Below are 14,855 nucleotides of genomic sequence, written 5' to 3'. Positions count from 1 at the left end.
AACATAATCCTCAATCTTATCTCCTAAAACACCCAAGTCCAAATATTTAGCTTTTCTAAACCATTCTGCAAACCTTAACCTGGACCCTATGAGCAATCGGCAACCAATGCAAAATGTGCATACAGTGCTAAAGAGACCTCTCCAGGGCAAACCAAAAATGATCAACGACTGCGGTGTTTTGAACTCATTGCAACACCTTAACTATTTTAATCACAGCTCTCCAATATATGGAGCTACAGTCGTCCAGGCTACTTAAAACTTCTATAAAAGAGACTGGGATTCATTTCTCTTCCTATTAATTGCTTGCAGCCCCGTATCAACTTCTGTGGCTCTTGCCCTGAAGCTTTTTTATGGCCTCAGGAATTGATGGATAAAAAAAAAAAAAATCTTACTACTGATATATTTTACCCTCTGACTATGTGAAATCTGTGTCATACAACCATCTGCCTTTAAATGCAAGTTTATAGCAGAATTCAACTTGCAAACCAAATTCTTCTTTAGCATTTGAAAGCAATGTCTGTTTGGAAAAGGCCTTATGAGTCTTTTAATTATCAACAACCCTTCATTATCCCAAGCTTTGCAACTTGAAGGTACAACTTCCAAGTGGGGGTTTTTTTTTCTGCAGAAGAAATAGAATTGGCATACCTTTCACCAAGAGGATATGTAACCTTTAAGAGAATACAGAAACACTTTTTTATTTTTTTTTTAAACTTGTCTGAACGCCACGAGGAGGTGTAATTTAAAATGTGTAATTGTCCTCTTTTCCTTCAAGTAAATGTCAGATGTCTGCCTACATGGTGGTGCAATATCCGCATTCATTAGGTCTTACTCCAGTTTAAGGACTGAAGTAGAATTAAAAGCTACCACTGCAGCCATCATGGAGGCAGGCCGGGCCTTTTGCTTCCTCATCTCTTCACTCCCCTGACCTTGGCTGTTACCTCTGCCCCGTTATCTCGGTAAATAATGAACATAAATCCAACAACTTAACATGTTCCTCATTAACTCGAGGAAACAGCCACAGCTTTCTTTGGTTTCAGAACATAGATCACATTTGCACCACCCCAGCTGTAAATACAAACAAAGCTTTTAAAATCTTGCACGGTGACAGCAAAAAAAAAAAAAAACCAAAACAAAACTTCTGCAGCCTGTACTGACCATGGAGCTTCGCTCTTCCCATTTAGTGAGGACGCTGCCCAGCAACATCCTGCTCACTGAATGCTGCTGCAAAGACCATATGGAAGCGGACGTCCCATTGCGTATCCTTCAACGCTTTACGTTGCGTGGTTTTCTCTCCCAAGTGACGCACCCCCAGGAATTCCTTTTTAATGTGGCCAAAAGTGCGGGCACTGTGAAACCAAGAGAGTTACTTTCAAACCGGCGCGCGGGTGCACCTTGGAGCGTGTGCGCCAGCACGCACCCGGACATGTGGCCATTTTATAACTTGCACACACACATATGCACGCACGTTATAAAATTGCCTGGCTACGCACACAGCACCCAATTTTAAGTGGGCGTGCACCTAGGCATGCATATTCCGATTCAGGGCATTTTATAATTGGCACGTGTCCACAACAATTCCAGTGTCCCCAGTTCACCCAGTTAAGAGCTAGGTCTTCCAAACCCCCCCCCCCCCACCCTGATTTGATAGCCTGCACCCCCCTCCCCCCAGTTACTCCAGACCCTTTAAACCTGGCAGAAAGGGCTGGTTTTAATTGTTTTTTTAAACTTACACCTCCTCCCTAGCGGAAGTAAACTTAACGCACCGGTGGACCTGGACCTACGCAAGAGCCCGCAGGTATTTACGCACACATCTCTTGGCCACGTCCCAAAACGCCCACACCACATCATGCCTCTTTTTGAAATCAAGTGACACGTGGGCGCAGCAGCAGGAGATCCGTGTGCATCTAGGAGGCTTTTAAAATGTGGTTGGTGCACATAAGCCTCACTTGTGCCTGCATCCCCTAATTTATACATGCACCAGGCTTTTAAAATTCACCTTTTCGTGTGCAGTTTTCTCTGGCTAAAAATCCACTTTGGAGGATTTGGCCATTCTCTCCACATAGCTCCTATTTTTACCCATGGTGATCGTGACCTATGGATAGCCCGTATGTATGCACGCACTTTTAGCTCACGTGCATAGCAGCCAGTTGGAAGCCCTGAAATACGCACACGGAAAGTGCCCAAGTGCTTTTCGCCTATGACATGTACAGACAGCCAAAGGGAGGGGGATGCTAAATATGCATGCATGCTTTTAAAAATGCCTTGCGCATGTGCACTTTTACGTCTCCAACCTAAAACTGTCCTCAGGAATGCCTGTTTTTGGAAACATTTTTATTTATCCATGTTCAAATACAAATTTCAAGGAATCTTGAGAGGAACAGTCAGAGTTCCAATTAGGGGAAAAAGAAAAAAAAAATCACAATATATCTTGCCCAAGTAATCAATAACACCAAATTGTAAGGCTTGCCTTAAGTCCACAAAATTAGGAATGAATCTTAACTAGACTAACAGTGCATAGACTCTGCCAGCCCACATGTACTTATAGCAGGGCAGAGCAGAGGAAATGTCAGCCACATCATCTTTCCCGGGTAAATTGCAATTGTCAGATAATGCAGAGCAGCTGAATTTTTAATATTTGCCAGCTCGGTGGCAGCAGGGGGGCAGGGGCCAGCCTGACAGAATTCAAAAGAAAATGAAAGAAAAAAAAGGAATAGAATTTTGTTTCTTTTGCTCGGAAAGCAACAACAAAAAGCCACATGCCGTTTGGCTGAAATTTCCTAATTTGTTTCCAGTGAAAGCGCATCCCTAGAGTCTGTTAGGCTAAATGTTTTACATCTTCCTACTGATGCTCTACCAGACCTGAGGTATATGACTGGGGCAAGAGACGGACCATATTAAACATTTGGCATGGCCGTTGCTTTAGGATGGCCCCTGCGTAGTATAGGATCCCGTTGCGGCCAACTCACTGGCATTGAAATGTGCTTTTCATTGGAGAGAAATATGCCTCTGGTGCATGGACATGAGAAGAAAAAGATTAAATGGATTTCGTTTATTATCATGCACGTGTATAGATAGGATGTAACCTTAGTAATCAGGTTTTGCAAGCTATCGACCTGAAGTTCGGGCATCCCTGTGTATGAACATTAGAGAATTTGTATGGTATGCTATTATGAGGTACTGTCTGACTTTGAACAGAAAACATTTTCTACATTACCTCCAAAAAGAAAAAGTATTCCCGTCAGCAGGAGCAGCAGGTAGGCCCTCGCTAGAATACTGACAAATCCAGTCATTCCTCCAAAAATCATCAAAATCAGGCTGAGCGGCAACAGTATCACGAATGTCCCATGCATATCTGCAGAGAAATGAAAGGTGGAACAGGATTAAGCATTTTCATTCGCAGAAAAATAATCGTTTGGAAAAGAAACCCATATACCATTACAATTGTCTCTACCTGTCACCGAAGTTTGGCTTACTTATCAATGCAAGGACCAATATTGGATAAAATCAGGATGAAAAACTGCAAAAAATAAATAAATAAACAAAAGCTACAGATCCATTTGCCTTCGCAAATTTTAAAATAGCTCCTCTTTTATCCAAAGTCTCAAATTCCTTTCAATCACTGAAACAACAACAACGAAAAAGCCTCAGAGAAAGTGATGAACAAGTAAAAGCTTGTGAAAAAAAACCACAGTGGCACGTTGGCTTGAGAAGGCCAAGATTTAAGAAGTAGGGGAAACTTCTTTTACCATGCTCTTCGCAAAAGAGTTTTGTTTGTTCTCTTACCCATTTCTGGAAGTTGCAGAACAGCTGCCGTGTTAGTCCACTGGGATGCACCCCAAGTACAAGTCAACAAGGTTTCATTTTGTTTTGTTCTAAGAAAAGGAGCGTAACACCCGGAAGCTAGACAAGCAATGTATGAAGTTAGTCCAATGAAAAGCTACCACCTTACACTTTTCTATACATTTTTTATTGACCTTAATTTCCACAGAGGTGGCTGGAAACTATAGCCCTGGGCAAATGAGACAGATTTTTTTTTTTAAACTGTGCAAGCATACTACTGACTTGCTGGTCTTTTACATGTTTTGTCTTTCTTTGATCCTTATGCCTGGCCAAAAGGGTCATATTACTGCATATTATTGGATATTATTAACTATTAGATTTCCTCGGTTGTTTTCCATTTTTATATATGTTTAAGACCTTCCTGGGTAGGGGACTGGGGAAGGACTGTTTTGTGCTAGAAAGGCATTTAACAGCAAGTGTTGATGAAGATGACAGCTGTATAAATCGCAAAAGCTTCAACAATCACTCTCCAGCAAGTATGCATGTATTATTTTCTCACAGATTTTTCTGTACTCTTAGTACCTTGATCAATAAAGATTATTGCACAAGCATGACATGGGGGAAAATAGTCCGTTCTGAAAAATGGCTCTTGGTACGAGTCTTGATGAGCTTCATCCAATTTTCATGGTGATACATGGATTTGTGTTCAAATTTTTCAAAAACAAATGTAACAAACCCCTCCCCCCCCTGCAATGGGGCACATAAAATGGCGAAAGTCTCTGACACTGTTGGACTATCAAATATCAGGCTCTAAGGTTTCAAGGATTCAGCACTTTGGGTCCTGCAGATGATGAAGTGAACCCGGGCTAGAGGCAGTGGCGTAGACGGTTCCCCTTGAACTGGACAGGAATCTCTACTCTGTGAATCCTCAATATCCCCATTTGGTTGGGTTGCAGCCAATACAGTGCCCCACACATTATATACCCCACAGCAAGTTATAATCCAAATTGGCAACTTTTATTTTCTGAGGTTTCCAGCCAATAACCTTTTACCGTAGAATAGAGGGTAAAACAAGATCATTGAATAATTCAGGGTTCAGAAGGATTTTCAGCCAAGATATAATCCACAAATCCAATAAACAATGCTCAGTAAATTAGAATACCATCTCCAACTACCCTCCCAGTTTTCCACTCACTTGCTCCCCATTTACTCCTTCCTCCACTCTCTGTGGGAATATGTGACTCACATACATGAATTACTCCCATATACTCGTTGACTCAAAATCTCACCGTCCTTTTATCTGAGGTACTCAGACGCCATAGGCCACCAGGCACTGTCTCCTTTCAGATCCTGCGCCTTTGCTCCCGCCATGTTTTAAGACTTCCCCCACACTCTGGGACTCCTTTGAGGAATTCCTCCTTTTGGTAAAAATCCCTTCTTTTCTTCCACCATCTCCACTCCTGGCTCCCTGGCCATTTCCTTTTGGGAGGAAATACCACTTCCACCTCAGGCCTCTGGTGTCTCCCCTTGAGGGGGGGGGGGGAGAGCCACTGCAGGGCTGGCTCCCTCCAGATGTTCTACTTCATGTTGGAGATTCCTCGGTATCTCTCACACTCTCTCTCCTCTGCCAGACTTTACCCAGGTTATCAACCCTCCTAGAGCACTCCTCTAAAGGATTATCTTTCCAGTTCTCTTAAAGGGAAACCCTACACCAGAACCCCTTAACAGTTGATTCCAGAACATTCCCTTTAACCAGCAAATAACATAGGTCAATACTATTTCTTATGCCATTTAGTGGTGGTCGACTGGTACTGCGGCCCCCATACCATTTTTCTCTTTCAAATCTCCCAAAACAGACTCCGCCCAAAGTCTTCCCAAATACCAAACCTCCAAATGAGGCCCCCAATTCGGGGGTCCCATCACACAAACATGGGGAATGAAGAGATGAAATTTGCCAAATAATTTACATGCACTTTTCATGTAAATCAAATTCTGCTTTCTACCTACAGCAATGGTCAGATAGTAGAAATCCGAGGCTGCTGGTTTGGAAATGTTGTTTCATACAGCTTTGTTTTGAATGCATAGTCTTAAACCATGGAAATAAGTAAAAGACTTGATTGATTACTTCATGAATCATACAAGATATTATTTGACTCACTGAGCAAAGATAAGGTTACAGCTATTGTATTGTATAAAAATAACCTTATATATGTTATTAATAGATCTAGCCAATTGCTAGTTGGCGCAATAATTTTGTTTTCATAAAATCCACAGAATAAATATCATAGTGGAGAGTCAGATAGATTTTAGGCGCAGTATTGTGTTGGTGTTGGCATGCTGTGTAAATAGGTGATCTTTCCTACAATTGTAATGAAAAATGAACACATCTTACATAAGTAATCAAGATTCGGTAAAGGAATTACTCATCTGGTAACATAAATATCAATGCAGCTGTAATCTATATGAGCCTTATTTTTGAAGGTCTGTCTTTCATTCAGTGTATGTGACAAAGCTGTCAAGAAAATAGCTTGTCATGATGAGAAAAATGTGCTGTTAAGTTTGAAGATACTTATAATGTTGATGGATATATAAGTGTATAACCTCAGTCTGTGATAACTTGGTGCAGTTTTCTTTGTTCTATCAGGAGCTCATTGCTAATTTTGCATGACCTGATTTCCAAGGGAACAGAGAGGTACAAACTAGTTTAAGAAGTCCACAGGATAACAGTAGTTTGAATTAGATCAAGGACATTTTTTTAAGACCAGTGTGAGCCCCTTGAACCAATGAATCTGCCTTTGAGTTATGTTCTTATGAGTTGGAGTTGATTCATACAGTTTCAGAATTCCACAACAGGAAGATTCAGTGTACATTTCTGCAAATTTACGGCAAATCTGCACCAAATCAGGATACATTTCTCACTGCAGCAACATAATATTCCCACATCCTCTGTGTCAACCTGCTCCTTGGTCTCTCAGTTTCACTTCCTGTGTCCTTCTCACAGGAATGCAACAGCAGCTCGCACAGGCTCATTGTGATTTCAAATTACATTCAACTGCTCTTCCTACTGTATTCGCTTTAACCCCTTAAAAAAAAAAAACTATATTAAGTGGTCACAAGTGAATCTACTGACAATTTAAATAAACAGCTTAGAAGGCAAGTTTCAGAAAACATTTATTTACATTTTTTAATCACCCCCTCCCAAGGCTCAGCGTGATGTACAGTGTCAGGTAATACAGATTGCATAACAGACTATCAACCAATATAACTTTACAACCACAAATAAAATCTAAAATGTAGAAATATAATAAAGAGATATGAAAAGTACCCATGGAGACTTATTTACCCCGATAGATTGTCTTTCTGAAAATTGCCCAGCCCTTTCTCGGCTGGGAGTATGTGCAAGGATCAACAAGGCATACATTTTTGATCGGCTAACAAGTAGCAAGGCCCGGGGGCACGTTTAGGGCACAGGAGGGAAACAATCTTGCCCCCATTATTTTCAAGGGAAAAAAATGCATGCAGTTAAAGCAGGGTCAGCTCTCTGTGGACATTTGTTTTTCCAGGGCTGTTTTCAAAGGGAAAAGCATGTTTGGACTTTCCCTTGGAAGACTGGTTTGCATGGGCTTGGCATCAGTGAAGATACTTGCAAATTGCCTCCGGGAAGGATAATTTCCAAAGCTATTTCTGCAGGTGGAACAGCCTTTTCTCATAGCAAGGGGCTTGAAGGCAAATGTCCGGCTCTGTACGTGCATAAAAATATATGCAATGCATAGGGCAACAGGGGAAGCCGTTCCTAGGGCTGAGACTGGGGAGGGGGTTTGCACTTACATGCAAAGCATTCACGTATTTTTTTTCTCAGAGTTGCTGCTTACAGCCATTAACAGGTGCAGATGTGTGCAGCCAGTTCTTCTGTAATATTGTGCAAACGGAAAGAGCAGATGCATTTTCACTTTGAAAAACAGTGGAAAGGGTATAGGTAAAAAGTACCCGCAGACAGTGCAGCAATGCAGGCAATTTTAAAATTACCGTACTCCCTAAATGTCTTAACTTCTTTGGGCAGAGAATTGGTAAGCAACTATAAACTATCCCACAAGGAGCATTGCATAGTCTTATCTCTCACTCCTAAGGAATAGGGATGTGCACTTGTTGAAAGCGAATAAGAAATCTGAACCAATTCAGGCAGATTTGTTTTGGCTCATGGAAAATGAACCCAAATGGCCGGTGGCTCAAGAAAATTCAACAAAAATTTTAGTTTGCATTTGTATTCACTTCCCGTTAAAGTCTACGGGGCAACCAAAACTACAGAGCTTTCCTTCTCCTGAATGCGGCCACTAAACAGTAAATATGTATATTGTAAATATAAGAATCAAAATTCAATTGTTATATTCAGTGGCTCATGGGACAACCCTGCGAAATGCCTGTCACCCCCTATGCCACCGGATGTGCTTCGTGGCCGGGATGTCGCCTTGCTCTGCAGACACCGCTCAGCGCGGTGGGGACACAACCTTGCCGCTGCTTGTTCCGGCTTCCCCTAGGCGTGCACGCACCTGATGCTCCTCTTCTTAAAGGGCCCATGGTGGGAAGACAGTCCTGGCACCCTTTGATGACATCATTGGCCCTCCACTTTAAAAGGCTTCTTCTGAGGAGCTTCAGACACCTCAGCAATGGTTCTCCTGTTGAAATCTTCTGCTCCGTGCTCAGCAGCAGCCAAGTTAGCAAATAAAATGCTAGGAATTATTAGAAAAGTAATAGAGAATAAAACAGAGAATATCATAATGCCTCTGTATTGCTTCATGTTGTGACTTCATCTTGAAAATTGTGTGCAGTTCAGGTTACCAAATCTCAAAAAAAAAAAAAAAAAAAAATAGCAGAATTAGAATAAGCACAGTGAAGGGAAACCAAAATGATAAAGGGGATGGAATGAATCCCCTATGAGGAAAGACTAATGAGGTTAGGACTCTTCAGCTTGGAGAAGAGATAGCTGAGGGGAAATATGATAGATGATTATAAAATAATGAGTGGAACGAGTAAATGTTAATCAGTTGTTTACTCTTTCAAAGAGTACAAAGACCAGGGGACACAATGAAGTTACTGGGTAATACATTTAAAACTAATAAGAGAAAATATTTTTTTTACTCAATGTTTAATTAAGCTCTGGAATTCATTGCCAGAGGATATGGTGAAAACTATTAGTGTAGCTGTGTTTAGAAAATGTTTGGGCAAGCTCCTGGAGAAAATGTCCATAAACCATTACTAAGGTGGAGTTTCAGAAATCTACTTCTTATCCCTCAGATAAGCAGCATGGTACCTATCTACCCCTTGGGATTCTGTCAGGTACACATGACCTGGATTGGCCACTGTTGGAAACAGGATACAGGGCTTGATAAACCTTTGGTCTGGCCCAGTATGGCAAGTTCTTATGAGCCTGCACAAGATGCTCCACCATATCTACCAGCCTCCTGAGGTCAGCATGCATTTTGCCAAACACCTCCCTTATCATCTGAACTCTGCAGACCCCCATAACCACTAAATCTTGAGGCTCTGGGCTTGGGGTAGGTACTCCAGCCATACAGCCCACTTCTGCACCCATGGGGTGCAGACCAGAATCAATGGGAAGCTGCCCTACAAGATGCTTGCCTCTCTCACCCTGCATTAAATGGGCACCTTCAGGACCTGCTTCCTGAGGTCCCGGAGGAAAAGGAAAGAAGGCCCTACAAGATGAGGAGGAGAAGAAGGGGAAGCTGGGACTGCCAGTTGGGAGGGCTGGCTGCTGTGCCACTGCAGATGGGTAGTAGTAGTGGGGGTGCTGGCCACCTACAGCTGCCACTCCTGTTGCATCAACAGGAAGGGCCTGGTTCTGTTCCTCATCCTCCTCCTCAACTGAGGTGGTGTGCTGTGCAGCATCGGAGTGCATTCCATTTATGGAATGGTGGAGGCAATGGGATATGATCCTTGCTATGAGCCACCCATCTGCTATAGGGGGGCTGTAAGGCCATATATAGGTTCCTCAGAAATGTAGGCTTCTGTACAGCGATCTTGTACAGCTTTGTGCCTACCTAGTGATAACTGTTGGAGTGTGTCTTGGATTCCAACCTGTCAACGGCCATGATGCTCCCTCAAGACAAATGGTCCTTGTTGGTAGGGAGGCATAGATATTTACTGGTAGCAGTATTTTGAGTAAATTCTAATACCCTGCTTACTTCTAAATTTGACCTGTGAGAGCAGTAAAAGTAGTGCTTCATCACATGGCAGGCTATGACCCAGGGGTCGTGCTGTGTCTACCGTACCACTGGATGGATGCCTATGGCCTCTAAAAAACAAAACAAAAAAAAAAGAAGCATTATATGTGTGGGGGATACTTCTAGTTATTGGCTGAGAAAGGGTATTGTTGAGTGGCAGGGCAATAGTGGGGCCTGTGGTGGAAACAGCAAATAGGCGATGTTGACATCTCCCTGATGGGCTTTTAGGGAACTTACCTTCAACTTCCTCCTGCCTAGCATGCGGCTGCTGCAACCAGTCTACCTCCACATGGCACAGCTCTCAGGCCTTCTTCTTGAAGTCCTCAATCTAAACAGACGAGAAGTTGGAATAAAATGTTCTCAGTTCTATAATGCAGATTCCTTAACATCCTCAGTGGCATGTTTCCATTCATGCCAGGCTAACCCTTGATCCACTGTTACATAGGCTCTTCACTATCCCTTCTGACATCAATATGTGCAGTTTTGCTTTTGGGCCTGCCCATCCCACCCCCTTCCAAATCTTGTCACAGCTAATGACATTTGAATGCTAAGAGATATAGCCTTGGCTGCTCTGTGCCTTGTGTCACTACCCCTGGACTTATCTTCATGCCATAAGGGTATGGGTTCTGTCTTCTGAAGCTCCTTGCAGGGCTGTACTGGTCTGGCAGTGGAGCTGCACATAGCCCTAGTATACCCACATGCACATGCAAACTTTTTCCAGGCTTATAGGCAAAGCTGCACGCAGAGTGCAAAAGCCTATGCCAAGTTCATGTGGTTTTGCACATCCACCCTGGTTGCCTGCATTCTTTTTTGATCCCCTATTTCCCTCGAGGCACTTACATCCTGGGGGTAGGAGGCTCCACAGCTGATCTCTCTGTAGACCTGTCAGGCCTGCCTCATGGTGCAAGCATTCCTTTTAACCCCCAGATGGGGAAACAGCACGTCCTCATTTTCTACCACCAGGGAGGCCAGCCTGGCTACATCCCAGGCAGTGAAATTCAGCTACCGGGGGGGGGGGGGAAGGGCAGCCATTTTGGAATGAGCCCGCCCTAGCAAAACCCAAAGTCTGCATGCCTATGAAAAAGTGCTAAATCCTGAGAATGTATGAAATTTTGTGCATACTGACGAATAAATATTTACTTAAAGGAGCAGGGGCAGCGATACATGTATTTTAAAAACCTGCATAGATGCGTCTGCGCAGGTTCTAAAATACTAGAGCAATTCTCAACAGACCCCCCCCCTCCCCCCTCCCTATATGCAGAGATGTGTGAAAGTTGTGCCCTAAACTTTCTATGTGCAGAGTTATAAAATTACTCTCGAAAAGTCACAAAAGAAAGAAGCCAACATTCCTCCCTTGCCCTCCTGACCTTCTCATCCACTTGCTAGATTACTATCAGAAAGGAAAGGCTCTCTGAGGCAGCTGCTGCAGTGTTGATCGGGTACCAGTAGGGATGCACCTTCCCCGCCGCTCACCCTCCAAGGGGGCACCTGCACCATCCACTGCAGCGCATTACTAACTGAGCACCAGGGTGCACCCCACACATTTATTTTGTACAGTAAACTGCATCTCACAGGAAGACAGGTCCAGAAAGTGCAAGCGCCTGTCAGGTGGAAATGTACGCAAGGTGGTTAATCAAGTTTATTAAACTAATGCAGGGCTGGTGAAGGGGAAGTACACATGACTGTAAAAGTGACAGGCTAGGGTTATGATTTCTTCACAGTCAGACAGAGGGCCACATATTTCTCAAAAGGAAGCAGTGTGATTTTGCAGGTGCTAATTTGCTGAGTATTAAAATCTGCTTGTTAGAAGGTTTGCATCAATATGACATGTTATAGTTCTGGCAGAAATGGGAATTATTGCTGTCAGGATGGTTGGATAGATGCAGCCGGCTTGGGAATTCTAGTCAGAGTTCTTACAGAATAAATTTTGCAAGGAAGCACTTTTGTGAGACATAAGCCCCTAGATGTACCTATATATATGTAACGAGAACTTGCCTATTGCAGCAAGGATAGTAGACAATTTTAAAATTGCCACTAGGCACATCATGACATATAGAAGGACATCACTATAGGAACCATTCATGTAGCTTAGATCATTACTGTGTGTTAAACACAAATGTTCCCCTTTTTAACTGGGGCTGAGTGAAAAACTATATTGCCACATATCAGCAGCAAATGATTAATGGGCTAGAGGAGAGCTCCTTGATTTGATTGTCTAAACATGGGGCTGTGCTCATGCTTTAGTGGATATTCTGTAATATCAGCATTTTAAAAAGTAATCTGGGGGACATTATAAACAAAATTAAGATTTCCCCTAACTCTGTTTTGATATTTATTTCATTTTTGAAGAACCATAAGTGTTAATCAGTTCAACTTTCAAAACCATCCATGGCATACCATTTGGACCACTTATCCTAGTATTTTATAAACTGTGTAGAAGGGTTACACGTGTTGACATGGTCGCAGCCCTCATTTTTAAATGCCTTTTTTTCCAAAGTTACTTTAGCTGTTAATACAGTTCTAATGTATGTATGTATTTATTTATTTATTTATTTATTTATTTTATACCGGTATTAGTGGTTACATCATACCGGTTTACATCCGAAGGACAGGGGATGGGACTACAAGGAACAGGGGAGGAGGGTAGCCGGAAACTGGCAAACAAGAAATCAGACTATAGAAAGTAACATGTTAAACAATGTAACATAACAAAACAAATACATTCAATTAAATTAATATTTTAAGGGTATCTGGATTTTGATAATAAATAGCGCAGCAATGCTCCAGACCCATAATGATGGGGTTGGCTGTAAATGAAGAGATCAAACCACACCAAACCCCCAACAACAACAAAAAAAAAAAGAACATGAGATTTGTCATGATGGTTCTGACCAAATGACCATTGAGACCAGCATCCTGTCTCCAGCATTGGCCAATCTGGATGACTATGAGGTATCCAATAGGGGTGTGCATTGGTGGCCCTGCGTTCTGAGCAGAGAGAAAATTAGCAAATCGGGGCATGAAGACAGGTCAGACATTGGCATCCAAACAAGAGAAGGAGGCAGCAGAAGTGGTAGCCCAGGAAGCAGCCTCAGAGAGAGCTACTCGACGTCCCTTCGGCCAGGTGTGCACATCTGTTCCATACCCCTGAAAGCTCATTCTAGAAATTCTTTTAAATAAACACTTTTTATTTTATTTGTAGGGGTAATTTTGATTTTTTTTTTTGTGCCTTTTTTATTTTGTTTGGTTTTAGTCTGCTCTATTTTAAAATAGCATGAACCAAAACCAAATCCCTTCCACTATCTTTAAAAAACATTATTATCTTCTGTATTATGGAGTGGTATTTTCACCTTTGAGTGTTACTTAGTTTCTAATAAAAATACAAATTTCAAAAAAAAAAACCACAACCCCCACCCCCCCCTGGTTTTCTCTCAATTCCCATATTGCTTTATGGCCATAAAACTCTAGGCCCTGAAACCAGCACCATTGTTAAAGCTGAGCTGATGAAGCAGGAACGACGGTGATTACTCCTGCCCCTTTCATCATCACAAACCCACAGAAAGGGGTAAGAGGGAAATAAGGAGGGCTGAGAGGGCTGTGGAGGGAGCGGGGAACCATTTGTTAGGTTTTTTTTGGGGGGGAGGGGATTTAAATTTCAAGATCCCTTTCCTGGGTAATGATTCCTGATACAGAACCCAACATTGTGTGCCTATAGCTAGAATTATTTTTCCCTATGTGCTTCACTTTGCATTTGTTCACATTAAATTTCATTTGCCATTCAGATGCCCATTCCCCAGTTTGGCTGGTCCTTCTGCAGTTCATCATCATCCCCCCTGTATTTTAACAACTTTGAATAATTTGGTGTCATCTTCAAAAGGTGACCACTTCACTCATCGCTTCCTTTTCCAGATCATTTATGTAAACATTAACAAGTACCAGTCCCAGTAAAGATCCCTGTGGCATGCTACTATTTGCCTTCCATTCAAAATACTGTCCCTTTAATCTAACTCTCCTATCTTTTAACCAGTTGCCAAATCACAACAAAACATTGCATTCTATCCTGTGACATTTTAATTCCCTAAGAAGTCTTTCATGAGTGGCTTTATCAAATGTCATCTGAAAATCCAGATATACCATATCAACTGGCTCAGCCTTATCTATATATTTGTTTATAGCATCAAAGAATTCTAGTATATAAGTAAGATATAACATCCCTTTGCTAAATCCAGGTTAGCTCATTTCCATTAAGTCATGTATATCCATATCCAAGTAATAGCAGCTTCTACTATTTTGTCCGCCACTAATATCAGGTTCATCCCAGAGCCCTTTTCATAAATTGGCATACAGTGACCAACCTTCAGTCTTCAGGCATAATGGCTGCTTTTAATGATAGGTTATAGATTTTAGTAGTAGATCTGCATTTTCAAATTTGAGTTCTTTTAGAACTCTGTGGCAAATACCATCCAGTCCTGGTGATTTGTTAATCTTCACTTTGTCGAGTTGCTCTATTACTACTTCCAGTTTCACAGTTATTTGCCCAGATTTATGCTGGTGAAATTTTGAATGGAAGAAATTAACCATGGTATCAGCACCATCTGTAAGCACAAATCAAGGCAAAGAAAATTAATTGGTGATCTTTCTTGTTTGTGTATCATTGCTAACAATCACCAGTATTAGGAATTCCACAATCACAATCTTGATTTCTACTGTCTAACGCATGGTTCAGAGAAGACATAGACCTGATCTAGTAAACTTCCTTCCCCCCCCCCTCCCCCAAGATACAGAATGAGGAATAAAGCAAAACAGGCCCTTATGATCTGCTTTTAAAAAGCATTT

At 42.1% G+C, this 14,855-nt stretch overlaps 1 protein-coding gene across 2 annotated transcripts in view; it reads right to left on the bottom strand.

Moving 5' to 3' along the window:
• Positions 1-14,855, bottom strand: part of TMEM114 (transmembrane protein 114) — a 68,101-nt gene that overhangs the window by 31,277 nt on the left and 21,969 nt on the right. Inside the window, exon 3 of one of the 2 annotated variants that reach the window (XM_029577203.1) lies at positions 3,215-3,352. The exons of the other annotated variant lie outside the window; for it this stretch is intronic. Coding sequence (XP_029433063.1) covers positions 3,215-3,352 — 138 coding nt within the window. The remainder of the gene's footprint in view (positions 1-3,214; positions 3,353-14,855) is intronic. 2 annotated transcript variants of the gene reach the window in all.

The sequence above is a fragment of the Rhinatrema bivittatum genome, chromosome 14, assembly GCF_901001135.1.
Source record: "Rhinatrema bivittatum chromosome 14, aRhiBiv1.1, whole genome shotgun sequence".
Lineage (NCBI taxonomy): Eukaryota > Metazoa > Chordata > Amphibia > Gymnophiona > Rhinatrematidae > Rhinatrema > Rhinatrema bivittatum.
Note: the sequence above shows the minus strand (reverse complement) of the source record. Positions and strands in the feature narration are given on the sequence as shown.